The sequence below is a fragment of the Plecotus auritus genome (genome assembly GCF_963455305.1).
Source record: "Plecotus auritus genome assembly, chromosome: 2".
Lineage (NCBI taxonomy): Eukaryota > Metazoa > Chordata > Mammalia > Chiroptera > Vespertilionidae > Plecotus > Plecotus auritus.
This window is the reverse complement of record NC_137771.1, coordinates 49,275,417-49,303,296: the sequence shown is the minus strand read 5'-3', so window position 1 is coordinate 49,303,296 and position 27,880 is coordinate 49,275,417. Positions and strand designations below refer to the sequence as shown.

The 27,880-nt window shown below is 41.0% G+C and overlaps 1 protein-coding gene across 2 annotated transcripts; it reads right to left on the bottom strand.

Moving 5' to 3' along the window:
* Window positions 1-460: 460 nt before the first annotated feature.
* DYNLT5 (dynein light chain Tctex-type family member 5) lies at window positions 461-26,358 on the bottom strand. Of its 2 annotated transcripts, XM_080656073.1 has the most exons (6): window positions 25,879-26,358; window positions 23,507-23,628; window positions 20,320-20,415; window positions 9,236-9,327; window positions 2,253-2,377; window positions 461-1,379 (listed from the first exon to the last, which is right to left on the bottom strand). In XM_080656073.1, the coding sequence occupies exons 1-6, from the start codon at window positions 26,104-26,106 to the stop codon at window positions 1,176-1,178; spliced, it is 867 nt and encodes a 288-aa protein (XP_080512199.1). In that variant the 5' UTR covers window positions 26,107-26,358; the 3' UTR covers window positions 461-1,175. The 2 variants fall into 2 exon arrangements, with proteins under 2 accessions (XP_080512199.1, XP_080512200.1); XM_080656074.1 differs by lacking the exon at window positions 20,320-20,415 and having other exon boundaries at window positions 25,879-26,241.
* Window positions 26,359-27,880: the final 1,522 nt, after the last annotated feature.

Here is a 27,880-nt window from a genome sequence, read left to right as displayed (position 1 = left end):
TTAGGATTACCGTGCTGCTAATTTTTTCCATATGTGTACAATTTGTCTTTGACCTCTAACTCATGTCCTCTGGGCAGTCCACTTACCATCCAAGAACAATGCCACAGCATCATTTGACACGCTGAAAGCTCCATAAAAATAAATGATGCATGCTACAAGCTACATTAACCAGCAGAATAATAAGCTATTTCAGCCCTATACGTTTTAGTGCTATCCATTGAAAACCGCACTGGGTCACTTCTAAATTCATAAGAACAAAGTAGTAAATACACACGTCTTATGTGTTACGCTGCCAGCTCTATATTTTGTGGGAAGGTTTGTTAGCTTAGGAAAACCTATTCAAAGGCACACCGAGCAGTGTATACTTAAAAGCAGTGTCTCTTTCGAATACATGATTGTATGTGTTACAAATACATTTACTATTAAGCATCATGCATATTTAATATCACAACGATTATTTCAGTGCCTGGAAAAGGCTTTATTCACTTTATGGTTTCCATTATTGAAGAGCCAACATGGAGTTCTCCCACAATTCTGTGAAGTGCAGGCAGCCCACAAGAGCTTCTAGTTTTATCTAGCAGCCCCGCGGGACTACAATAATTGTTATGAAATCATTAATTCTACCTCAGCAGTTTCAACTGTCAGGTACATGTAACAATAATTGCAGTTAATGAATGCTGCTCAATTTATTAAGTAGAAAATGAAAGCCAGTATTCTTTTATATGCAGCACTGAGACATATTAACATTAGTCATTTGTGTATGCCATGTTAAATATCCTACTGTCATTTATTGGTCAGGGTATGTAGCCATGCATTTTTTTTTTTTAAAAACTTCTCTTCCTTAAAAAACAATGCAGAAAATTCCAGCTCTTTAATTGAAGAGTAATTAAAATAATTAGTACCAAAAGCAATATTTAATAAGACTCTATGTCTATGAAAAAAAAAATCCAGCAGAACCAAGACTTAGTTCCTTCTTGAGATAAACAAGATTCTTTCTTGAGCCACCCTCCCCACCCCCAACCTTTAAAAGATTATAAAAAATTCCAAAATCTTCCAGTTGTTTGAAAGTATTAATATTTCCTTCTCAAACCTTTAGTCAGTAAAACTTTTGTGTATTTAGACACAGCCTATTTCTTGATTTAAAAAAAAAGTAATACTAGATTTCTTATTTTCAGTCACTCAAAGTAAACGGCATAGACATTTGCAAGAGCAAAGAGTGAAGAGTTTCTGAAAACATAAGATGCAAAGGTGTCACTTTTAGGATTCCAGAGGCATCTACTCCCAATAAGTATGTTCTGGCCATGCCAAGGTCCAATGTGAACAATCACAATCAGCTTGTACCGTGGGATCATCAAGTCCTTGACCTGGGCTTTAATAACCTAGAATTTAAAAGGAAAAAAACGGTTCTCACTTAGCCACATTGAAACTTAAGAGTATTAACCTTTGTCATAAATATAATGGATTTAATTTAAGAAAATAGCATGATCCATTGTAGATACTGTCACTAATTGTTGTAGATCAGTGACTATTAGTGACTATAACTATGATTTGCTTCAAGCACTGTCCTCATGAGAAAGGACATTTAGGGACAAAATGACAGCACCAGCAATAAATGTACATTTTTTTCTCAGGCACATGAGAAAACTGTAATCCAGAAAACAGAATTTAATAGCGTTATTATATTCTTTGGAAAATTTATGTTAAGATGGCTTCCCTTCAAAGAATGTTGGCATTAGAGTCACACCATTTTGTTCATGTCTAATTAAGAGACCATAGATCTGGAGTCTCCTGCAATATGACTAATCATAAATGCTCATTAAAGACTTTGTTATAAAAAAGCAAACAGAGAAAATCTGATAGAGTGCCAGCACTTTAGTTGATAAAAATAGAAATGAATGTATTTAAATGAATTTAAAGGCCACAATGTCTGTGTTTGATGGCCATCAAAGCTGCCTTGGGGAAGAGAAATGATCATTAAAATTTTTTATCTTTTACAGTAATTAAGAAAATAAATGGGGCAGTTTTATACATTTTTAAATGCAATACATGCAAATGATGCACATAATGATTGTTTTAGACAAAGGCTCTTACACAGAGATAGAATATGACCTAATAAATATTTTAATAAAATAAAATATAAATAAGCATTTGTACTGCTACTGCAAATTAATTGCCTTCTTCAAAAAGTAGGGGGTTGTGCTTTCTACAAATATTCTAGTTAATGTTAACTCTTTAGGCAAATTGCACATTACCTCAGAAATTGTTTTAGTCATCTGTCTACAGAGCTCTGGGTCATATTGTTCTTCTTGTAGGTAGTTAGTTAACACATCTTTCAGAATATGATTGACAGTAACCACGGGAAAATGTTTGGTAGGACCTGAAAATACAGACAAAATTTCTTCCTAAGAAGTCATTTTATTTATTTGTTTATATTTATGTGTATATGTATGTATGCATGTATTTATTATTTTAAAGAATAGTTTATTGACTTTTTAGAACACGGGAAAGAAGAGAGAAATATCAATACGAGAGCTTAACATCTATCTGCTGTCTCCTGCACTCCCCCTACTGGGAATCTAGCCAGCAATCTGGGCATGTGCCCTGACCACTATTGAACCGGCAACCATTGGATGCATGGAAGGATGCCCAACCAACTGAGCCACACTGGCCTGGGCTAAGAAGTCATTTTATATCATACCCACCCACCTCACAGGCTAATTAAGAGTACTGAAACATGAAGAGACATTTAATCTTCTGTGAGGCCTTCATTAAAGGAGAAATGGTAGTCTTAGGTTTTCAGTCAAGTTCTCTGGCAGAGAATAAGACATCAGACTCATCCATTTACCAGACTACCTAAACAGTGTGTTCAACCATCGAGGTTTGACACTGAAAAGTACCCTCCTTCCCAGTTCCCACTATTAATGACCTACGTCCAAGTCTCAATACCTCTCTCTGCTTCTGTCTACCTACCACACGGCAACGGGATGGACCGCTCTAAATCCCAGATCTTTTTTATTTTTTGCTGTTTACTATGTTCTCAGGGCCATTCTTTTTTAAACCTCTATTGTTGAAAGTGTTACATTTTCCCCCATTGACCTCTCCCAACCCATATGAATTCATTGGTTAATCTCTTCCCCTTTCTACCTTCCCTCTGAGGTTTGACAGTTTGTTACATGTTTCTATGTCTCTAGGTCTTAAATCCCAGATCTTACCGTGATATTTCCCTTAGCAAGGTCTAACATTCAGCTTTCACCTTACCTGTAGCCTCTTCTCCCAACATCACAGTCTCTGCACAATGCTGCTCCACCTCATGGACTTCATCTGTTGTATAAAGCTGCTGTACATTTTCTCTTGCTCTCTCTCTCTCTCTCTCTCTCTCTCTCTCTCTCTCTCTCTTTTTAATATGGAACATCCTTTCCCATCATGTTCATCTGAGAAATATCCACTAATGTGTTTCAAGGCCAGCTCAGAAGTCTTCTCCAGGTAGCCTTCTTCCTCTCTTCAGTTAAAAACCATCCCTCCCTTCTCTGCACTCCCAATGCACTGGGACCCCACCAGTATCTTTGCTCCTAATCTACCTAACAGCTAAGGCACACCTGCCTTTCTCCCCAGGGAAATGATAAGGTCAGCCAGATTTTTATCCTCTTCAGAGTCTAATACAATGCTAACAGCATAAGAAATATTTAATTTATGACTTCTGAAATAAGACAGAATCAAACATTTAGAGCTAATAATCATGGTACAGATCATGGCTACTTTTACTGAGCGTTTTCTACATGTCAGGCACTATGATAAGAATTTCATACTTGTTACCTTATGTAATCTTCCAGTAATCTCTGGGGTGAATCTTACTGTTATCTCCCTTTCGCAGATGGGAAACAGAGGTTTAAATGCATTGTGTAACTTGCCCAGAATCACACAGTGGCAGAGCTGGGATTTCCCATGTTTATCTGACTCAAGAGCTCATATTCTTAACCACATTTAGTCCATGTTCAGATGAGGAGCTTCAGATGGGTCTTGTTTACCTGGCACTCCAGGATCTTGCCTGTACCTCCTGGGAATATTAACCTCATCGTCTTTCTGTCACTGTACAATGTGTACCATGTGCCCAGGGCCTGGGGTACAGGGGCTCAATCATTATTTGTTGAATTGATATGGATAAATGGATGAGATCAAGAACTATATCCAATTCTATTTGAATAGTCATCAGTATCTTTTCAGTGTTTATTTTTAATGACTGTATCGGTCCGGGCCCAAGGGAACACATGACACACTAAAGTGAAGACAATTCCAGGAGGACTTACTAAGGGAGTCCTTTGAGAGGGCTGAGCAGGATGTAGGAAATCTCAAGGAAACTGCCTCTAGGTTAGTGAAAGTGAAGGTATTACCCTCCTCCTACCCCCGGCTTGAGGGATATGAGAAAGGAACTCTTCTTAGATCCTAGAAGAGGCATGTGGAGCAGGCTCTCTTGAGAACAGTTATGTCCTTCTGTTGATGGATACAAGCAGCCTGAGATAAACCCACAGGCAGAGTGGAGGGAAAAATACCCAGCTCACAGTCCTTCCACCCTATGGCTTCTGAAGCAAGTTTCCCATTGGCTGAACTGAACCAGAAGGTTACAGCCCATGCTTGTAGCTGAGTTAGGTCAGCCTCCTGAGGCTCAATAAATAGTATTTTTATTTTGATGACTGTATAGGAATTGTTCGATTAAATTTATATTCGTCTGGGGAATGCATCTGAACATGTAAAACAGGGATACCTGATACAATGAGTGTGATAATTAACCCCAATTGTTAGTCAGCAGGAATCTCTGTTCCACAAGACAGAGATAAGCAGTTATAAACCTGTGAAAGGTTGGTCTTGATTACTCCTGCTTTATTGGTCTGTAGGCAAGCTCCTGGTACCATAGACCTCAGTGTCCCTTTCTGTGGATCTTTTTGATTTCTCCTCAAATATTCTAGTGAAATGAGGCTAAATCTGAGGATGATTTCCCCCTTTCTGTTTAAGAAATTTTAAAATGAACTGCCAGCTTGGACTAAAGTAGATTACATCCTTTAGATCAATACCTCTCTCTTTCTCACTCCCTCCTACCAAGCACTCATCACACATACCTGACGTTTGACCTACATCACCCACATGACACTTAATTTAGTCATGTGCTATGATGACCATATGCATGGCTCCCTTCAGAAAGTAGTAAACTCCTTCAGTGCAGAAGCCTGTCTGCCTAGTACACCTCCCTGCCATTTGGGAACAGCGTCTCCCTTTCCAGGAACTGGTCCTCTTCCTACACTGACCACGTGGTTCTTTAGGATCTCCCATTGCCTCTTTTGAGCCCAAGGCCAGGTCATGGTGGATTGGCCCAGAGGAAACACTTGCTCCAAGCCAGGCCAATTAGAGTCCTTTCTTGGAATTTTTATTTCAAACTTGATGGGGAGTAGGAGAGGATCAAGCTCTTTCTGTGGCGAAGTTATGCCATGTGATCCTTAGGAGCTGCTGGAGGCCAGTTTCTCACAGTGGGGAGGAATCCAGACACAGGGAGAGGAGGAGCTCACACAGTTTGGTGCTAGAGAGACAGACTCCTGGGGGCACTTGAGCCTGTTTCCAGTAGCTCCTGTTGTCCAGATGGACCCATGTCTTTTCTGCACTTTGGTTATTTTTTTTAAAAAAATCTCATTAACCAGATTCTATTTTGAAATAGAATGAGCTTTTCTATAGTAATGAGCTTTTCTCACCTTTGTGACTTTCCCCCTATACAGCCACAATCATTATTGCTTTGCTCAAGCAGGGATGCTGAGATGCAAAGAGAAGGAGATTGTCAGTGTTCAGCTTTTGACTTTCAAAATAAGCTCCCTGAAGCTACTTTCAGAGTCAAGGGATGTGAATGCCAAAGCTATTTCTTTCTTCCCTTCCTTCCTTCCTTCCTTCCTTCCTTCCTTCCTTCCTTCCTTCCTTCCTTCCTCTTTCTTTCTTTCTCCTTCCTTCCTTCCTTCCTTCCTTCCTTCCTTCCTTCCTTCCTTCCTTCCTTCCTTCCTCCTTCCTTCCTTCCTTCCTTCCTTCCTTCCTTCCTTCCTTCCTTCCTTCCTCCTTCCTTCCTTCCTTCCTTCCTTCCTTCCTTCCTTCCTTCCTTCCTTCCTTCCTTCCTTCCTTTTTTGAGAGAATTTTTTTTTTCTTTAGAAGGGAAACATTTTTTTAGAATTACAAAATCAAGGACCTGAAGTAGGTCTGATGTGTGGACTGTTATCCCTATTTATAGATGAAGAAACTGAGATTCAACGATTCTAAATACTTTGCTTGAACACCATTTATTTAGGATTTGGCAAAACTAGTATTCAAATTCAGATATATTGGATCCTATAGACTGTATTTTTTCTATATGCATGTTTCAATAATTAATTAATGAGCATATGTAAATGGTGTTTCATTACAGGAAATATATACATTTATCTTACCATTCCCTTTTTTTCATTTCATTAATTTACATTCATGTTTCATCTCACTCTTGGTGGCTGTAATTACTCAGATAAAGGGAGGACAAACATGTTAACCATTTAAGGTATGTTTAGATCATACAAATATTTTTTTATAGAATGTGAAATATTAAACACAATAATGCTGGCGATTGACTGATCTCCCACCCCCACTAATTTGGTCAGTATTGCCTTTTGTAGATATGAGAAAATCTTTACCAAGGCCCACAGCGTACCTTTCATATCAAAATAAATCCAGAAATAAATAGAAGTAGAAATATGTTTTTGATTTTTAATAAAATGGCTAGTTGAATGCTTAAAAAATTAATTGTCAAGCACAAAAGACTAATTATAGGAGAATAATTCACAAGTTTTTGTAAGCATATGTGGAAAATATTATACATATTAAGGTATTTGGAAAATTTCTTTTCTATCCTCTCTTTTTTAAAAATTAAATTTATTGGGCCCTAGCTGGTTTGGCTCAGTGGGAAGAGCATCGGCCTGCAGACTGAAGGGTCCCAGGTTCGAGTCCAGTCAAGGTCATGTACCTTGGTTGCAGGCACATCCCCAGTAGGGGGTGTGCAGGAGGCAGCTAATCGATGTTTCTCTCTCATCGATGTTTCTAACTCTCTATCTCTCTCCTTCCCTCTCTGTAAAAAATCGATAAAATATATTTTAAAAAAATTAAATCTATTGGGGTGACATGTAAGTTTCAGGCATGGATTTCTATGCTACAAGATCTGTATATTGCACTGTGTGCTCACCAACCAAAGTAAAATAATCTTTTGTCACCATATATTAGGCTACTTTTCCAACTTGGTTCAACATTCAGTACTTCTAAAACTGATAAGACAATTTAGCCCATTTATTTGAAGAAATAAGTCATAAAAATAATATATCCTAGGAAGAAGAAACAGACGGCTTCATATTTCAATTCCTTTATCTTGTTGAAATCGGACTCAAACCCTTTCAGTATGCAGAACCCCAAATCATAGGCACAGAATGGCAAAGATCTTTCAGCTACTAGTGGGTGAAAACCTAACCCAAACTTAGCTTGCCTAACAAAAAGCCCAAGAGTACTTTGGACTTAGGATTCAAATGATGACGTTGGGATGTAATTCTCTCTTGGTTTTAGGCTTCCTGTGAAGGCAAGAGAGCAAAAGGTGCCATAGCCCCTATATTCTTTCAGGCTTCAGGGCCCGATCTGCTTCTTCAACAGCCAAACATTTTCTGAATTGAATATCAAGGCTTTGATTGATTTGACCAATCAAAGGGTCTATGCCATCCCAGAATCAGTCACTAGTAATCTCTGAGGCTACGATCAGCTTCAGCAGAATGTTAGGGACCCAAAGTAGTAATGATGACTCCCCCCCAAAACTGGGTAAGGTTATGAGAAGAAGTGTAAAAGTGCATTGGATGGCAGGCATATTCGTTGTCTACCACAGCATTATGAAAATACCAGTAGACTGACTAATTATGGAGCCTTGTAATCCATGTAGTCTTGGGGATTACTGTAGAAACCCGGCTACAAGGCTTAATGGGATGTGCGGATGGTCTATAATTTTCACGAGGTTAACTGGCACAGATGGAACTGCTCTGGCCCATAGGGTCTTTCTTTGGTCATTGGGAGGTCTCTGTGGAATTTCTATATAGCAGTAATTATATATGGATTTAGATAATAGTGGGTAGGCATGCATTGAGAGAAAACAAGTAGGTCTATAAGAAAACATGAATGGGAAAAGATATTCATTGTGGACTCCACTGGGAGTTTAGGGGCAGGTGCAAAGATCTTTGTTTTCAAAGATCTAAAACCTCAGTGTGAAGGGATAAACATCTTTGTCAACAGGGGACCCAGAATCATTTGCCTTTGCCTTAAAGGCTTTTTTCTCCACCTATCAACAACATTGGTTGGTTTTGTTGGATAAAACTTTAATGCATAGCTCTTTTATTTCATATTTTATATATACACTTCATTTCAAGTAGATATAAAATAACTCCACAAGATAATCCCCCCAAATACTTAATGGACTTCTTCAATAAGACACAATATTCATCAGTGCTGCCCAGCGAATTGCTTGGTGTTTAGGAACCACTGATAAAGAAAAGTAGACCCTCCAGAAGGGTAGGTAAGTGGTTCTGCATGAGCACAAGCAGACTCCCAGATGGGGTGAAGGGATCAAGTCCTGACCTGTCTCCACACAGGTGACCCTTCAAAATTCCAGATTTCTTTAAGATGAGCCTCCCCCAATCCCATTTCTCTCCATTACCCCAGTCCTACCTCTTCCCGTGGAGGGGAGGGAAGCTGACCAGGACTTAGGTAGCCTTAATCAGCTGTGATCATTGGGGGTTAGCCTCAGCCCCTGGGAGTGAGGGGTCATTCCCTGAGATTCCTTGTTAGGAAAAGCTTGTCCCTTGTTTTGCCAAGTTGCGCTCTGTCCAGCTATCTATGTGGAGCCATACTGCTCCCCAAGAAGAAACCTGCCCCCCCCCCTCATGAAGAACTGCAGCCTTTTGTACTGCAGAGATGGAGCTGTGGAGAACTCTTTGTAAGCAATTAAAATTTGGAGTGATGACACTCAAAGAAAAGAAAAGGAAAGGAAAGGAAAGAAAATAAATTACAGCAGCATCAACCACTCAATTAAGATCCCTTATATTGTACTAGCATTACGTCATTAAGATAATGCCGGTTATCAAATATTAGTTTAAGTAAATATCATTCACGAAATTAGAAATTTAACATCGAAGAGAATGATAAAATAACACACCCAGCTGATAGGTGTTTTCCATCTGAACTGTAAGGTGAGAGGCAACGTCATGCTGGCTAGGTTCATCCATATACGACACAGTACTCACACAGCTAGAAGCAAGGAAGAAAACAAATGTCAGTAGTTATTACAACAATAAGAACAAAGCACAATACTGCTTTCAGCAAAAATATCACAAAGGTAAAATTTTCTCTAAAAAGTTTAAGCAAGTCCCAGGTAAATATCCTGGTGACATATTTAAAGCCTAAAACATGTGAGAGATGGAAACTTTAAGGCGTAAGAAGTTACGTGTGATTTTGATTGAATTAATAGTGATTGAAGCCCAGTGCGGTGCCCAGGCATCGGATTATTAAGAAAGTGTTCGTGGTGGGTCTGTCTGTGGGGTTGCCAAGCGCATCTCCACCATAGGTGCAAAGGCTCTCCTCAAAGTGGACAAAGCTCACAAAAGGGGCTGGGAATATACAGAAAACAAGTCTATATATACATAGGGGGTTATACAGAATGCATGATTGTATGTACCTCACAAATCCCGTTAGTAGAAAAAAAGAAAAGCGAAAAACTCATCTACATGGTGAGAGAAACCACAGTTCACCCAAAGGATTGTAAATCAATAAGCATCAATCACCCTTTTCAACGTTCAGAAAGGGTTTAGGCTTGGTTACCAAGGCAATATAAGCTTCTCCAGGTGCTGAACAGGAGGCCCAAGCCAGAGGAGCCCCTAATGTCCCTCAGGCACTGCTTAATTCAACCTAATTCAGAGGAAATCCAACTGCCACGAATGGCAGTCTCAGAACGCTCTACCCCAATTCTCTCCACCTGTGAAAAAGGAGGTTAAGCCAGATGTCATTTCAAAGGAGATTATATAATAGTGTGTGTGTGTGTGTGTGTGTGTGTGTGTGTGTTTTCAGAGTGACCACTTTGATAAGCAGGCTGTGTTTTTGCTTTAAATAAAAAAGAGATATTTGTCCTTAATTGTTGGATTTTTTTTTTCTTCCACGAGGAGTTTAAAATACTTACTTCTCAGCTATTTGGAATTAGTGAGCTTCTTGCAAAGTGATATTTTAAGAAAATCATGGATAATCTATTTTTTATAATCCTTTATTACAATACAATTTACACAATAAATTAAGGTTTACCAAGAAGGTGATACAAGAAATGGTGGCTGCTTTTTCACGATGGCTTTCTGGATTAGTGACTTAGTGCTCATTCTTGTAACACCTGCTGTCCTCAATTTTTTGCTCCCTTTGAAGTAGCAACCAACCTGTTTGGCTCCGTTGGCTGCAGGTGCTGTACTGTAGAAGACTGCTTCTGCTTAACGTTGCATAAGCCCCTTGATTCTAAGATAAGCCAGCCTGTCCCAATATAATAAATGCTACTTTTAACTTGCAAAACATTTCCTATAATGATCTTAACTTACCTTCACAATGCTCTGTTAAGTAAGTAAAAGAGTCATTATTATACCCATTTCAGAGACACAGGGAACAATGTAAATGGCTTACTTTTCACATAGAAAAGGCGGATGTATTTTAAATATCCTATGTGACAAAGTCTCACATATGATTGTATCTGACAGAATGAAAATAGGGGTAATGACTACCTGAAAAATTAGTTACTGCCAATAACACACAAACATAAGAAGGTATTAATAAAATCCCTATTTTTTTCTACTGAATACTATACTAAAAACTCATAGAAAGAGAAGTAGAGTTGGTGCAAAACTCAGATTTGCAAAAGTTAGAAGTCTAAGACAAGAAAGCAAATAAGGATTTTGACAAACAGTCCTCATTATTGTTTGCGACCGCCATGTTACTTACAAATTGATATTCAGCGCAGTTTAATATTTTCAGAACGAAATGGGTATCATAGGGAGCCTAGAAACCCCACTGGCTGAAGATTATGTGCAAACGGAAAGTTTTGCAGTGACTTTCTTGATTAATGAAGATAATTTTGTTACCACAGAGGTGTTACGGGACAGCCCTCTGAGTTTCTGGGAGAGGACTGTCCCCAATCTTGATCCTTGACTTCTCATATAAATGATTTTATATGAGAGACCTTGACTGCCTTGTGAAAAGCCAATTTATCAAAGCAATTAAAGCCTGCACCTTTATTGAAAAAGCAAAGCAACAAAGCAAACCTATACATCTGGCTTATGAAGAGCATACGGGCTCTCAGCTAATCTGAAGAGCATGTTGGGTGAGGGTTCGAAGCGTTATATACCCTCTTGTCTATAGGTTTCAGAATGCCTCTGCTGAATATTTTGGTACAGATTAAGTCTTAAAGTCCCTTTTTTTTTTTTTTTTTTTACTTTGCTGTGACCTTCCCAGAATTCATGGGAAGCACCTGCCAACTTTATCTTGCCAAGCCTTGAGACTGCTGGTCCTCTGCGTAGGGAGTAAAACTGCCCCTTTTTCTTTTACCCTCCCCGCAGCCCCTCCCCCTTTCCGTATTCTTTCATGAGGGAGGTTTTTAACCATTTGCTTTCAAGTGTCTTGTTAGTTACAAGCTGGCTGCAAACTGCCCACATTCTTTGGCCTTGTTTTAACTTTCCTGTCTCAGTTTCCCTATTCCTCCTGCCCTGGAATCCTGTAACAATTTCATTCAGTCTTTTTATTCCCACAGTCATCATATGTATGATCATTGCATAGTCAGTGTAAAAAGTTCAAAGCGTAGGAAAGTATAAAGAACAAAGTAAAATTACACAAAAAAGTACTAACCACAGTGGTTATCTAACCATTGTTAACATTAAAAGAAATATTTTCAGATGTGATTTTACATATGTGATTACATGATCCATGTTGAGTTGTTTTTTCCCCTCTCAGAAATGTATCATGAATAATTTTCTATGTCAATGAATAGCAATCTAAATGAATAGTTTAAACACCAAGAGTGCATTTAACATATGAACATACTACATTTTATCTAACTGTTTATTCTTTAGGTCGTTTAGGTTGTGTCCGTTATTCTACTATTATAAAGAAAACTGTAATGATCATTGTGGCAGGGACTGCCCTTTGCTTTCCAAGGTTGTTCTTTCTTCCTTGGTCACAGAGCCTTAAATTTGTAGGAATGTTTCTCTCTAAATTAAAGACAAATTTTTGGACTTCTTTGGTGCCATGTGGCTTGTGATGTAAGTGAAAGCTTTGGATGGAAATTCTGAAAGAGCTTTCTTAAAAGAACTAATTCAACCAAGAGGAGCCTGTGTGTGCCCTTCTTTTTTTTTTTTTTAAATTATTTTATTGATTTTTTACAGAGAGGAAGGGAGAGAGATAGAGTTAGAAACATCGATGAGAGAGAAACATTGATCAGCTGCCTCCTGCACACCCCCCACTGGGGATGTGCCCACAACCAAGGTACATGCCCTTGACCAGAATTGAACCTGGGACCCTTGAGTCCGCAGACTGATGCTCTATCCACTGAGCCAAACCAGTCAGGGCTGTGTGTTCCCTTCTTTTTTTTTTTTTTTTTAATATATTTTATTGATTTTTTACAGAGAGGAAGGGAGAGGGATAGAGAGCCAGAAACATCGATGAGAGAGAAACATCGATCAGCTGCTTCCTGCACAGCTCCTACTGGGGATGTGCCCGCAACCACGGTACATGCCCTTGACCGGAATCGAACCCGGGACCCTTCAGTCCGCAGGCCGACGCTCTATCCACTGAGCCAAACCGGTTTCGGCTGTGTGTTCCCTTCTTGATGACTGAAATATGGGTCTGATGACAAGAGTTCAGCAGCTATCTTGGGTCTTGAGATGATCTTATAGATTATGGATCAGAAAAATAATGTCTAGATCCCTGAAATGCTCCCCTCCATACTTCTTATGTAAGAGAAAAATATATTTCTGTTTTGTTTAAGCCACTGTTTTTAAAATTATTGTTATTACTAGAGGCCTGGTGCACAAAATTCGTGCACGGGGGTGGGTATCCCTCAGCCCAGCCGGCACTGTCTCCAATCTGGGACCCCTTAAGGGATGTCCGACTGCCCGTTGAGGCTTGATCCTTCTCACAATCCAGGACTGCTGGCTCCCAACTGCTCACCTGCCTGCTTTCCTGATTTCCCCTAACCGCTTCTGCCTGCCAGCCTGATCACCCCCTAACCACTCCCCTGCCAGCCTGATTGCCCCTAACTGCCCTCTCCTGCAGGCTTGGTCACCCCTAACTGCCCTCCCCTGCAGGCCTGGTGCCCCCCAACTGCTCTCCCCTGCAGGCCTGGGTCCCCCCACAACTGCCCTTCCCTGCAGGCCCGGTCTCCCCCAACTTCCCTCCTCTGCCAGCCTGGTCACCCCTAACTGCCCTCCCCTGCAGGCTTGATCACCAACAACTGCCCTCCCCTGCTGGCCTGATCCCTCCCAACTGCCCTCCCCTGCTGGCCAACTTGTGGTGGCCATCTTGTGTCCACATGGGGGCAGCCATCTTTGACCACATGGGGGCAGCCTCTTGTGTGTTGGAGTGATGGTCAATTTGCATATTACTCTTTTATTAGATAGGATAGAGGCCTGCTGCATGGGTGGGGGCCAGCTGGTTTGCCTGAAGGGTATCCTGGATCAGGGTGGGGGTTCCCTTGGGGCATGGGGCGGCCTGGGCGAGGGGCCTGTGGTGGTTTGCAGGCCAGCCATGCCCCCCGGCAACCCAAGAAGAGGCCCTGGTATCTGGGATTTATTTATCTTCTATAATTGAAACTTTGTAGCCTTGAGCAGAGGCCTGGGCCGGCCAGGGTGTGCAGGAAGCTTGGCTTCTTGCATTGCCAGGGAAACCCAAGCCTCCTGTTCGCTCTGTGGCCACAGCCATCTTGGTCGGGTTAATTTGTATACTCGCTCCTGATTGGCTGGTGGGCATGGCTTGTGGGTGTAGCGGAGGTATGGTCAATTTGCATATTACTCTTTTATTAGATAGGATAAAAACTAGAGGCCCGGTGCATGAAATTCATGCATGGGGGGTGTCCCTCAGCCTGACCTGCACCCTCTCCAATCTGGGAGCCCTGAGGGGATGTCCTACTGATGGCTTAGGCCTGCTCCCTGTGGTTCTCTGCTCTCTGTGGACCTGCCTGCTCCACGCCACCACAGGCCCTGGTGTCTGCTCTCTGCAGGGGCCTACTTGCCCCTTGCCATGGCAAGGGCTAAAAGGGCTGGGGGAATCCGGTGGGGCTGAGGGGACTGGGCGCCACCATCTTGTGGCTATGGGTGCCGCCGGCTTTGTGACGGAGTGATGGTCAATTTGCATATTCCATCTTCATTAGATAGGATTAGAGCTATAATTGATTCAAATTCTGATAGAGAATTTTGTTTCTTGGAATTGGGATGCTGCAAGTAATAGAGCACAAAACTTGGAGTTAGTTTTGTAGAGGAGACAGGGCTTTGGGGAGTGAGATTTCAGATATTTTGCTGGAAATCTGGCATCCCATATCATGCAGAGGGAAAATATTTAATTAGTCTATCAATTTCTGTACCTTGGATGGCTGACTATTTATAAACCAAGACTATAACTTCATGTACAATTAGAGGAAAATTATACTTAAAAAGTGTTTATGGTATTTTTGGAACTGAAACCTGACAGTTCCCATACTAGAATGAGATGAGTTGAAAAAAGAGAGAGAAGAAGAAGTTGAACAGAAAAAATAGAAAAAAAAGATATTTCTTGAAGAAAGACAAAATATTAAAAATGCTTGCAATCTGGGCAACTGACATTAAACTAGAATATGAACTCAGTAAATTTTTAGAAAGAAAAGAAATCCTATATTTGAAAGTTGGGAATTACCAATATTAATTCAGAATATTGACTTAGACAAACATATATATACTAGAGGCCCAGTGCACGAAATTCGTGCACATGTGGGGGGGGGGGTTCCCTCAGCCCAGCCTGACCCTCTCCAATCCAGGACCCCTCGGGAGATGTCCAACTGCCAGTTGGACAGTTGGACATCCCTCTCACAATCCAGGACCACTGGCTCCTAACTGTTCACCTGCCTGCCTGCCTGATGGCCCCTAACTGCCCCCCCCCCCCCCCATGCTGGCCTGGTCACCCCCAACTGCCCCCCCTGCCGGCATAGTCACCTCCAATTGCCCCCCCCCCCCCCCCCCCGCCGGCCTGGTCACCCCTTAGTGCCCCTCTGCCGGCCTGGTCGCCCCCAACTGTCCCCCCACCCCCGCTGCCCTGGTCGCCCCACACAGCCTGCTGCTCAGTCGTTTGGTCGTCCCTCACTAACCCCCCTGCCAGCCTGGTCACCCCACACAGCCTGTTCAGTCATCCATTTGGTTGTTTCAGATGCGACGGTTGCTTAGACTTTTATATATATAGTTTCTTTTTATTTATTTATCATTTTTAGAGAGAGAAAGGGTGAGAGAGAGAGAGAGAGGGAGAGAGAGAGAGAGAGAGAGAGAGAGAGAAGAGACATCAATTTGTTGTTCCACTTATTTATGCATTCATTGGTTGATTCTTGTATGAGCCCTGACTGGGGATCGAACCCACAACCTTGGCATGTCGGGAAAACACTCTAATCAACTGAGCTACCCAGCCAGGAACATACATGTTTTCTATTGATAAACAGCTTTACTCAAGCCCTTGGAAAATTTTATAGATAAAAACGTGAGATGCTTGAAGAGAAAACTTATTTTAATTACCAGTTCTGCATACACAACACAATACATTTGTTGAGTATATGTCACAACATTGCAAGTGGATGAATTTTAGTTGTCTATGACCAGACTTTCCCTAGTGTATCACACTAACTGTTCTAGAGTCATTGCAAAGGGAATGCTATAGTTGATCTTGTTATTTATTTATTTTTAAATTAAAAAATTTTTATTGTTGAAAGTATTACATATATCCCTTTTTTCTCCCACTGGCCCCTTCTAACCCTCCTCCCCAGGCCTTCACTACCCTGACAATAGGGTGATTTTGTTTTTTACTAGTAAATGTAAAAAATGTTCTTGCTGTTTATGTTTATCATCAGCTTCTTGGCATTAAGGGAGAAAAAATTTCAATTGGCAAAATATATACAAGGCAGATGTAAAGTTTTAGAAAGAAAGGTAGATTACTGGTAAATCTTGTGTAAACTGGTGAAAACACTGAACAAATCAACTAACAGACTAGAGAGAAGAGTAACAATTTGTAATCCAATGCAAATTTCAGTTAATACTTGGAATCACATGTACTGTTGCTGAGGGCAGACTTGAAATTAACCTGGATGCAGAAATAGCGGCATAAAATTGGCCCATAGTAACAAAAGTCACCCTTCGATATTGTACTTGAGTCCCTGGAAACTTCCCATGCTAACTAACCCAACAGCCTGTGTTCTGATTACACAGAAAAGGGGCAAAAAATTAAAAATAAACAGCTAAGGAGTTGGAATATATTTATTCTTCTATGAAATTTAGTTTTACTGAAAACATCTTAAAAATTTGCTTGCTGGCCATTCCTTGAATTACACAGAATAAGTGCAAGGCATGTCTTATTGTTTTGGCTGTTAGAGATAGAAACAATTATTTCAATTAAACCTCACTAGCCACACATACCATGTAATTTTCATTGAGAAGTCATTCCCTGACATTTCACTGCCATTATCACTTAGATATTTTGAAACTGTAGTAAGAGATAATATTTGAGTGCACAGGCAGCCTTAAAGCCATTAATTTAGTAGATTAAGAAGGCCAGAATATCATCTCTTTCTTGTTACCATGAAATACCTGGAAATACCATATTTTGAAGCCATGTGCTGCCTCCTAGTGGCGATATTTCAGAGCGCACAGAGAAAAAGAAGGCTCCAGGGTACAAATTTGCACTCCTCACCCCCTTCATCTTTTAACAAATATGCTCTGCCCAGAATGCGGGGGTGAAGGGGAAGTTCTTGCAGTACAAAGAAAGTCCCCGTGCTTGAGAAGGAAGACGTAGAAAACAAGATAAAATATGCATCGTTACGCACTTACCTGGGAACTTTCTACCTCAAAGCTTCTATGGATAATTTTATGCATAGCAATCCTACAGAAAAAGCATACCTACACCTCCCCTGTCAGTAGAAGGTATAAGTTGCCTGATAAGGTAATTTAGTTTTATGGCCATTTAATTTATAGCAAGTTTGGTATTTTTGAAGTGCATAAAGGACACAGTAGCTGGAGTGGAGGGAGCAAACAAACAAAGATGAGGCCTCGTAAGGCACGTTGCGGGTGGGCGGGGCACACAATTCAGCCCATAGCAAATACAAATACTTTCACGATGCCTCTAAATTCTAGGGTCAGAGAAGCACCTGGCTGTTGAGATAATTTGGCAAGTGCACCCTAAGCCTCAGTTTCCTCGATGTATGGGCATAATAGCACAAGCCTGTTTTTCTAAAGGCTGTTGGATTGCTTTGCTGACGGCACTGGCTGTATCAGTTTTTATTCTTATGTTTTGCTATTCAGATTGGTGTGAAACGGTATCTTGTTTTAATTTGCATTTTCCTAATTCCAAAGTGAGTTCAATCATCTCTCAAATTCTGCTTTTGAGCATCTCTTCATGTTCTGTTTAGCCATCTGGGCTTTGCTTTTGTAAACTGCTATTTTTCTCACTTGACTATTTTAAAAACGGTTTTCCTTTTTTATTGTTAATGTGCATGGCTAAAAAAATACCTATCTTCTACCAGCTTATTAACTGTGTCTGTTGTGTTCTTTGTTGAACAGAAATGCTAAGTTTTTTGTAGTTCTACTTATCAAGGTGTTTTTTGTTTTGTTTTTTACTTTATGGTTTTTGGTTTTTTTTGTGTGTAGGGATCTTATTTAAGAAATCTTTTCCTAAGGAACATGTAGAACACAAAGGCATTCTCCTATACTTTCTTCTACTAGTTTTAAAGCTTTCCACATCAGTGTTCCATCAGTGGTTGAGCACTGACCTATGAACCAGGAGATCACGGTTCGATTCCCAGTTAGGGCACATGCAAGGGTTGCAGGCTCAGTCCCCAGTGTGGGGTGTGCAGGAGGCAGCCGATTGATGATTCTCTCGCATTTTTGATGTTTCTATCTCTCTCTCCCTCTCCCTCTCCCTTTCCCTCTCCCTTCTTCTCTGAAATCAATTAAAATATATATATATTTTAAAATCCAGCTTTATTTTCTGCCATATAATGAGTCTTTCCTACCAGATTATAAACCAAGAAAGCAGGGATTATTTCTGTGTGGTTCACCACCTACCATAGTGCCTGGAATGTACTCCATGGTTAATAAATATATATTTTAAATGAAGTAATGAATATGGGTTTTCCTATTTTTTTGCAGAAAAAAATTTACCAGATGGTGTTTAGTTTACTTGAAAAAATGAGCTTCTCCAGAGTAGAACCTTACAGTGAGTCACCTTTACATGCCTAATGTGGCACAATAATTCACACAGAGCAGAAGCTCAATGAACCTGAATAAATGAATAGTGAAAGAATGGGATAGTGTGTTAGATGCCCAGTGGGTTCAGGTGAAGAGCTGTGGGATACATACTCAAAGTTCTCATAGCCTGACATCACTGTAATTTTGGTTTGAGGCAAAAGAGAGACTCTCATCACCAACCTTAGGCCTTGCCTACTAGTTGAACCAGTGGACTCGGGGATCATAAGCCTGGATACCATGTCACATGATCCTTGGACAGTAACCTAACCTCGGGTTTCAATTTCCATTTTAAGAACGTGATAGTAGCACATCTGTTCAAATACTGTTTGCGGTTGCCAAAGGCTGAGCTTCCAACAAGAAAGACGTCATTGTAAATACCTGCTCTTACCCCTGGATGGGAAACAAGGTTCTGGTGAATGAAGAGTTCGTTCATGCAAGTCACACATAGATAGCCAATTTTCAGGGAACGAGAATACTTGACCCTAAACAAAAGGCCATTTTGCCACTTCCTAATTCTGTAGCTTTGGAGGCTCAGCTTCTCGAAGCATCTGTTTCTTCCTTTGTAAACTGGAGATGATAAGTAGCATCTATCTTAGAGAGCAGGGGTTGGCAAACATTTCTGTAAAATTCCATATAGCAATTTTTTTTTTTCTCTGTGGGACTTGTGATTTCCATTGCAACTACAGAACTCTGTAGTTCTAGTGGGAAAGCAGCCAGAGGCAATACATACATAAAAAGTCATGGGTATGTTCCAATGAAAAATTATTTATGAATACTGAAATTTGGGTTTCTGATAATTTTCACATGACAAAAATATTACTCTCCTTTTGATTTTTTTAAACCATGTAATAACCATACTTAACTAGGGCCATACAAAAACAGGTGGCAGGTTGAACTTGGCCCTTGGGCCATAGTTTGCCACTGTCTGTAATAGACCTTTTATGAGACTTAAGTGAAGTTATAGTGAGGGCTCAACAAATGTCAGCTATTATCACCCTTCTTACTACTAATCGCGGAAGTGAAACTCAAAGTATGATGACAACTATGTAGGTATGTATAGAAAGAAATGTGATGTGTTAACAGTTAGGATATTGAGATAGTAAGATCCAGCTTTAAAAGTTTCTTTTTTAAAAAAGAAAGCATAAAATTACATTAAAATTAAAACATAATTTAAATAAATACACACAACCCTAAAAACTGTTAACAATAATTATATTGACTATAAATTCTATTGATTTTTTTTAAGAGAGAGTGGAAGAGAATGGGAAAGACAGAGAGAAATATGGATGTGAGAGAAACACATCGATTGGTTGCAACCAAAGTATGTGCAGGGAGAAGCTTGCAACCAAGGTACGTGTCCTTGACCGGGATCAAACCCAGGTTCCTTCCGTCCACAGGCCGACACTCTATCCCCTGAGCCAAACTGGCTAGGGCTATGCATTCTATCATCCCTTCACAATTCAGAGGGCTCTTTGGATATTCCTTATGCCCAGGGATCAATGTTAGGCATTGGTTATCACTGTATGAGACTGTAGACATAAAAACCAAGACTGCAGGGTTAAATCTATGCAGACCTTATACCACACCTAAGAACCTGCTTTCCAAGTAGCTCTACATTCTACTCTTCTTTGCCCTCCTTATCTGTGTGTTTATTGCTATAAACACAAATGAGGCCAAAATCTATTGAGCGAGATAAACAAACAAACAAACAAACAAACAAACAAACAAACAAACATGCCAAATACAGTACCATGTACAAGGAAAAAGCAGCAGGAACAGAAAGGAAGAGTGTCCAACGCAGTCTGGAAGTGGAAGTGGTTGTAGTTGGATTGTTAGAGAGAGCTTCCTGGAGAGAGAGATGGAGATGGAGATAAATTCTGAAGGAGGAGGAGAAGGAAGCCAGAGTGTAAGAATATTCCTGATAAGGGTGCCCCATGGGAAAGGAACATAAGGCAATGGCTGGAGGGAAGACAGAGCACTGAGGGATTATAAATATGGGAGTTGAGTATGGCTGGAGCATAGACGCTAGCAGGATAGTGGGGAAGATGGTGCTAGAGAAGTAGGCAAGGGTCTGTAGCCCTATGTCAGCGATTTCCTTCTTGTGTGCCACAAGAAATTTTAAAACAAGCAATATCTGACTATTTAATCAGGGCACTGACCTCTTTTCCCCTGGATTGCCAAATAAATAAACAAAGTAACAGTCAACACAATAACCATCTGGTGTGAATGAATAGAAATTAAACCTATTTTATTGGTCAAATCAGCAAAAACATGTTTTTTGGTGTGTGAAGAATTTTAATAATTAGTTTATGTGTACGTGAGATGAAAAAGGTTGAAAATCACTGCCATATGCCATACTCATGATCTAGGACTGTATCCTAGTCATTAAGTCATCACTTGACTTGTAAGCTGCAGTTATTTCACAGTAAAATGATAAAAATGTTGTGCACCTAGTAGGATTAATGCTGGGGGAGGAAAAGAGATAGTGTATTAGGTCCACAATATACTTCAGGATATACTTTATACTACTGAAATTGATCTATTAAAATTGTTTTGAAATAACTTTCAAATGAAAGGTATATGCTGTTCCATAAAGCACTGCAATTTCAAAACAATGTCTGCATTTCATAACCTCGAAGCCTTCAGAATTTTTCTATGAGCTGACGATGGATTTCATGAAGGAGAATCACCGTGCAGTCTTGTCTAAGACAGGGATGAAGACAATGAAAGTACGCAGGCATTAGAGTTGGGGAGGTAGCCTCCTAAATGGCTCTGAATTGCAGCTATTCATTTGCTCTTCAAGAAAAAGTGTAGATAGAGGATCATTCTGAATGTTTTGTTTGAGAGTTCAAATTCTTACTTCAAAATATATCAAAATAATTATCACTTAAATGTATTTGTTAGTGAGAAATCGATTCTAATGTGTTGATAAAACTATTTTTTATTTGTGTTGCTTAGTTTGTGTTTATACTTCAATAAAAAAGAGTGATCTCTAATTCTTCAAATTTGGCCATGTTCTGATTCTCTATGACCTTCTAATTTGCTTTGAAAGGAAAGAGGTAAATGAAGTATATAAATAGGGATAACAATTTAGTCTTTGGATGAGAGAAGTTGGTTTTTTTATTAATCATGGAAACATGATTTATGTCAGATTATAATAAATATTTTCTTGAAAAAAAGTTGAATTTAACCTAACAATTATTTAAAAATACATATTGAAAGAACTCATGAACTCTTATACATAAATATTGGAAATAGCAGCCCAAATGGCTAGGGTCAGAAGCAAAAGTAACAGAGGGTAATTATTCTCTCAGCTTTACTTCTGTCATGCTAAGATTGCTATTCCTTTGTATTTCTTATCTGTAAAAGAGAGATTGTGCTTGCAATCCACAAATATCCAGGGTTGGAAAGTGTAATCTTATTTATTAATTTATTAAATCTTTATTGTTGAAAGTATTACATATGTCCCCTTTTCCCCCCCAATTGGCCCCTTCTAGCCCGCCCCCACCCTTTCCCCCTCCCCATTCCCCTGCCCCCTGCCCCAGGCCTTCATCATCCTAATATCTGTGTCCATGGGTTATGGATATATGCATGCAAGTTTGGAAAGTAGAATCCTATATAATAAAAGCCTAATATGCTAAGTGTCCATTCGTCTGGTGGGCCATTCAACCAATCAAAGCATAATATGCTAATGATATGCTAAGGCCACTCAATCGCTTGCTATGATGTGCACTGACCATCAGGAGGCAAACGCTCCGACCAGTAGGTTAGCTTGATGCTGGGGTCTGGTGGATCAGGACTGAACGAGTTGGGCCGGACACACCTGGAGCCCTCCCTCGGTCCTTCCCTGGCTGGCCAACCTCCCACATCCTTCCCCGCCCCTGATTGTGCACCAGTGGGGTCCCTCGGCCTGGCCTGTGCCCTTTGGCAGTCCAGGCTGAGGGACCCCCCCCGCCCCCAAGTGCACGGATTTTGTGCACCAGGCCTCTAGTTTTAAATAAGTGCATTGATACACTCTGAGAGTAGAAAGATTTGGTTTCAGAATTCTAATGTAAATCTATCCCAGTTCTTATGGTCTCTGTTCCATAGGACACACTAGCTCCTATTTCTCAACCACAGGGATTAATTACTACACCACATCCTTCAATTCTGTGAGACTGTTAAGAAAGGCTGTCATATGAGTTAATTGACCTCTGCACTGAATAATTTGTTTTGTTTTCTTCCCAATGGCAGTCAAATAGAAATGCCATGAAAATATAAAAAATTGATTTATCTCTTTAGGAGACCAATTGCAATATTCAGTAAGAGCCAAAATAATAAAAAGCACTTAGTACCCTTTGACCCACTAATTCTACTTCTGGGAAGAAAGCAAACAGACGCATTATACAGTAGAAAAGAAAAACAATGCAAACAAATTTAAAGTGCCCAATAATTGGGGAATGGTTAGTTTATAAACCGACAAAGTATTATACAGCCATTTATAAGGAATTATAAACTGACAAAGTATTATACAGCCATTTATAAGGACACAAACAATGGTTGTGAAAATACAAAATTTGTATAAAATAATGCTAAATACATTATTCAAAGTGCTTAAACTATGAATTTATATAATATTGAAGATGGGAATTCACGAGACATGTAGGAAGTATACGGTCTACATTGTATATGGTGTTCTTTTGAGTAGATGATTTTTTGGGGTAGTGTTTGAAATAGTAAAAAATGCTGCTGGGAACAACATATGGTATCACTTATGTTTTCTCAGTTTCTTTCTCTTTCTTTTTTAAAATATCCTCCCAAGGATGACCTGAACCTTGTACTTGTCCATTTTCTCTCTTTTTACTTCCCAAAGGAAATGTTTTCTTTTCTCCTGATAAACATTATGATCCTGTTTATTCAGTAATTGAACTTAAGATATTAGACCTTCAGTTACTCACTCTTTGATGCGCCCATGATGTTCCTTCCGCCGGAACTCATGGCTACTTAGAGAAGACACACTCCCCTCTTTCTTCAATGAATGAGCCATTCTGTCTTTAGCAATGTCTGCCATCATCATAACCTACGGAAGCAAACTTCTGTTAAAACAGCAGACGAAAGATCTGAAACCATTTTAGTGTAACTCAGATATTCATTCTCAATAAAGTACACAGATACTTTTTCTACCATTTTTGAACAGAGAAGTGGAGTTTCTTTAAGAGTGATTTTTAATGTAAGATGTTATTCTTGTCAGTTTGACTGGACATATGATAACACTGATAACTTTTATTTATGCAGTAGTATACTTACTCCACATAAGCAGATATTAAACTGCAGCACATTGCTGAACTACAGCAGAGGTTAAGGTCACTGAGAAAAGATAGCCATGCGTAGAAGAAAGATAGTATCCCATACTAGAAAGCAATATTTTTTATTGATCCCATTTATTTATTTTTTGTTGTTGTGTTTTTTTAAAAATATATTTTATTGATTTTTTACAGAGAGGAAGAAAGAGGGATAGAGAGTTAGAAACATCGACGAGAGAGAAACATCAATCAGCTGCCTCCTGCACACCCCTCACCGGGGATGTGCCCGCAACCAAGGTACATGCCCTTGACCGGAATCGAACCTGGGACCCTTGAGTCCGCAGGCCGACCCTCTATCCACTGAGCCAAACCAGTTAGGGCTGCTGTTGTTTTTAAATCATTATTGTTGAGAGTGTTACAGATGTTGCCCTGTCCCTCCCAGTGCCATTCCTCCACCCGGTTCCCACCCCACCCCAGGCCTTCACTACCTTATTGTCAGTATCTATGGGTGATGCATATATGCATATAAGTTCTTTGGTTAATCTATTCCTGCCCTCCCTCCCCCCTTCCCTCTGAGATTCATCAGTCTGTTCCATGTTTCCATGCCTCTGGTTCTATTTTATTCATCAGTTTATTTTGTTCATTAGATTTCTTGCTTGCTTATTTTGATTTTTAGATTCAATTGTTGATAGATGGGTATTTATTGCCATTTTATTGTTCATATCTTTGCCTCCCATTTATTCTTGATAAAAGTTTGCTAATTAATATTTGTTGTTGCTGTTACTTTAAAACTTAAAATTAATTGTCTTCCCCTAAGGGTATTTTTTCCCCCAAGCAACCATGATTGGCTTTGTAAAAAACAAACAGAACTTAACTTTTAACTCAGTAATTTATTGGAACACCCACCCCCTCACAAATGCTTGTTTAAAAGCTGGTAGTAGGAATGGACTTCCCAGAACTTAGATGATAACTCTATTGCCCTACTGCCTATATACCAATTTAGATATTCATTTAAATTATTTTATATTCTGTAAATCTGAGAGCCCTAGCAAGGAGACACTGTGCCAGACACTAACGCTGGCAGCTGAGTGGCTGGGGCCGACAAGAACATCACCTCAAACCAGTGTATCAGTGTCAGGGCAGAGACAAAAGGTACTGAAGGGTACACAAATATGGCAGAGGTGTACTGTGTATTGGGAAGAGAGGCGGTGATGTACATGTGTGTGTGATTGTGTGCCTGTGTATGAGGGTGTATTTATGAGTGAGAGCATCTTTGTGTAGGTACCTGTGAGTGTTTCCCTTGTGGGCATGTGTCTGTGTGTGAGCTCAAGTCCTCATGAGTGTGTGAGGCTGTATCAGTGAGAGTGTCTGTGTACATGAATGTAAGCATGTGCCTGTGTGTACCCGTGTGCATCTCTGTGTGTACATATGTGTGCATGAGTGATTTTCGGGGTGTACCTGAGTGTGTGGCTTTGTGAGCATGTGTGAACCTTTGTGTGTGATGTGTCTACGTACTGAATGTATGTGTGAGCTGTGTGCGAGCATCTGTGTGCGCGCATGTGTCTGCGGAGTGTCCGTGTGTGTAGACAGGACACACTGAGACTGATGAAGTGGCGCATTCAAAGGGACACAGACCTGCGTTTGCTCACCTGTTCCCCACGCTGCCCCGAAGGCTCCAGGTGGAACCTGAAGGTCGGGGGCTTGGGGCTGCCCGGGGGCGCCAGGCTGGGCTCAAGAAGATGCTCAGGACTGGCCAGCTCTGCACTGGGCATCACCGGAAAGCCCAGATGCGCAGGAGGGCAGGTGACCAAAGACCAGAACCCACGTCCAGGTCCCAATGGGGCCACTTTTTCTTATTTGTTTGGGGGAAGAGGAGCAAGGCGCCAGAGAGGTGGTGGCCCATGCAGGCAGGCTATTTCTCCCCACGGGGCCTCCTTCCTGGGTCCCTGCAGCGCAGGAACTTGCGGTCCCCTTTCAGTCCTCTGGTCCCCGCCCGCCCGGATGCACCGCGGAGAGCGCGCACTTACCTGCCCAGCGCCTCCCAGACCGCAGGCTCGTCCACTTGGTGAGGCTCCCTCCTCCCAGCCTCCGTCTGCCTGCTGCCTCCCTCCACTCCCCCTGGACTCCGCGGCTTGTCTCCAGGGTGACCTGCTCCAAACAGAGCCCTCCGCCCGCCCGCCCGCCCGCCCGCCCGCCCGGCCCACAGAGTAGCTGCGTGGCCCCCTGAGCCGCCCTAAGGGCGTCAAGGATCCCATCCTCACTGCCCAGGCGCCGCCCAAGCCGGGCTGCTCCCTGCAGTGGCTGCTGCCTGGAGAGGAACCGGTTCATGCTGTTCCAAGGAGGACATCGGAAACTCAAGAGGCAGCCCCAGGAGTCCTCATCCAGTTCCTCTGCCCGCATACGTCCGTAGCAGGAGTGGGAGATGCTGAGTTCCCTAGGACCGGAAATCCGAGACCTAGAGAAAGTCAAGCAGCCCCTTCCCTCACCCAGACTCCTGCCGCTGCTCTGCACCGCCCGCTTCCCAGGCGCAGCTGGCTGATAATGGGGCGCGGGGTGGGGTGGGGGTGGGGAATTGAGAGCTTACATTTACCAGGTGCTGGCAAACAGTTTTAGCTTTATTGCTTTATTTAGGATTCCCAACAGCTCTGTCAAAAGCGTTGCTCTTCCTTTACAGATGTAGAAAGTTGGGCTTATCCTCAACACCACTCTTCCCAGCTCCTTCGAGTTTAGGCAACTTTGAAATGAAGGTGGTTTGGGGTTGAGGACCTACCTGACATAACTCATAGACCCTTTCTCCTTAATAACTATGCCCTTCCCAACCCCAGAACCCCTTCCTCAACCAAAAGCAAACAAAAGCAAACTGAAGGGATCCTCACCTAGCAGGCAATAATTGGGGGCACAAATAAGGCCATGCTTCTAAGCACCTCGCCTGGCACATGCTGAGTGCTCAATGCAGCCAGAATTAGCTGACAGCAGCAATGCACTGAGATGATAACAGGAGAGGCCCTAAGGGTTATGGCAGTGTTTGAGAAAGAACATTGAAGTTTTCTGGCTCATTTCAGTCCCCATTCACATAAGAACAGGAAAGGATTGTTCATTGAATATCTACTATGCACTAGGTAAGAAGGTTTAGGGGACTGATGAATATTATCTCATTTACTCTGTTCAATGACCCTATGATAAAGTGGCATTAGTAACTCCATTTTTAAAAAAGTTTCTAATTTTTTGAGAGAGAGAGAGAGAGAGAGAGAGAGAGAGAGAGAGAGAGGGAGAGAGACCGATTTATTGTTCCAGTTATTTATACATTCGTTAGTTGGTTGCTCCTTGTATGTGCTCTGATAGGAGAGCCAATCTGCTGCAGCGGGGGGAGGGGAGGGGGGCAGTGCTCTAACCGGCTGAGCTACCTGGCCAGGGCCTCCATTTTTTATTTTTTTTTAAAGGAAATAAAGAATCATTGAGTAACATGCTCAAATCTATTGTTAAATCATAGAGCTGGGACTTGTCCAACTCCAATGCCCTTGCACAGTGTCAGACATTTTTCTCACCTTGCCAACCTAAACCTGCAATAAAGTTTTCCAAAAACGTGGACAAAATTTTAAGAGGCTGGTAATAAAAGAGGTTCACAACTGAATTTATGTTTATGGTTTTTATTTATTTTTCAGGACCCCCCCCCACACACATTTAAACATCCACTCAGATATTCCATCTTGTTCTCACATATAATTAAACTCTGTTCTGCTGTTCTGAACTGGGAACCTGACATGTAGTAATGTGCCATTATAAATAATTGCATATTCAGGATTTATGAAATGGGTGATTGGGAAAATTATGAAGGAAAAAAAAACATTTGTAAAGATCATTATTTACAAAAAAATGATATCCATACCTTTTCTAACTTATAAGGCAAGTAATGTTAAAATGTTCTCAAGATGATCTTCAGTAAGTCAACACTGCACCTTCATGTCGCCATGGCTCAGCAGAGCGCTCTGCTGCGTGTGGGTCCTGGAGGGACAAGCAGCTGCTCCGTTT

What these genes read in the sequence shown, in the direction of transcription:
- DYNLT5 (XM_080656073.1), bottom strand. Translation starts at nt 26,106, where the DNA reads ATGGGATCCTTGACGCCCTTAGGGCGGCTCAGGGGGCCACGCAGCTAC. An exon ending in GTCTGGGAGGCGCTGGGCAG is followed by an intron (nt 23,629 to 25,878) that starts GTAAGTGCGCGC and finishes TTGCTTCCGTAG; the next exon opens with GTTATGATGATGGCAGACAT. An exon ending in TGACTAAAACAATTTCTGAG is followed by an intron (nt 1,380 to 2,252) that starts GTAATGTGCAAT and finishes TTTAAATTCTAG; the next exon opens with GTTATTAAAGCCCAGGTCAA.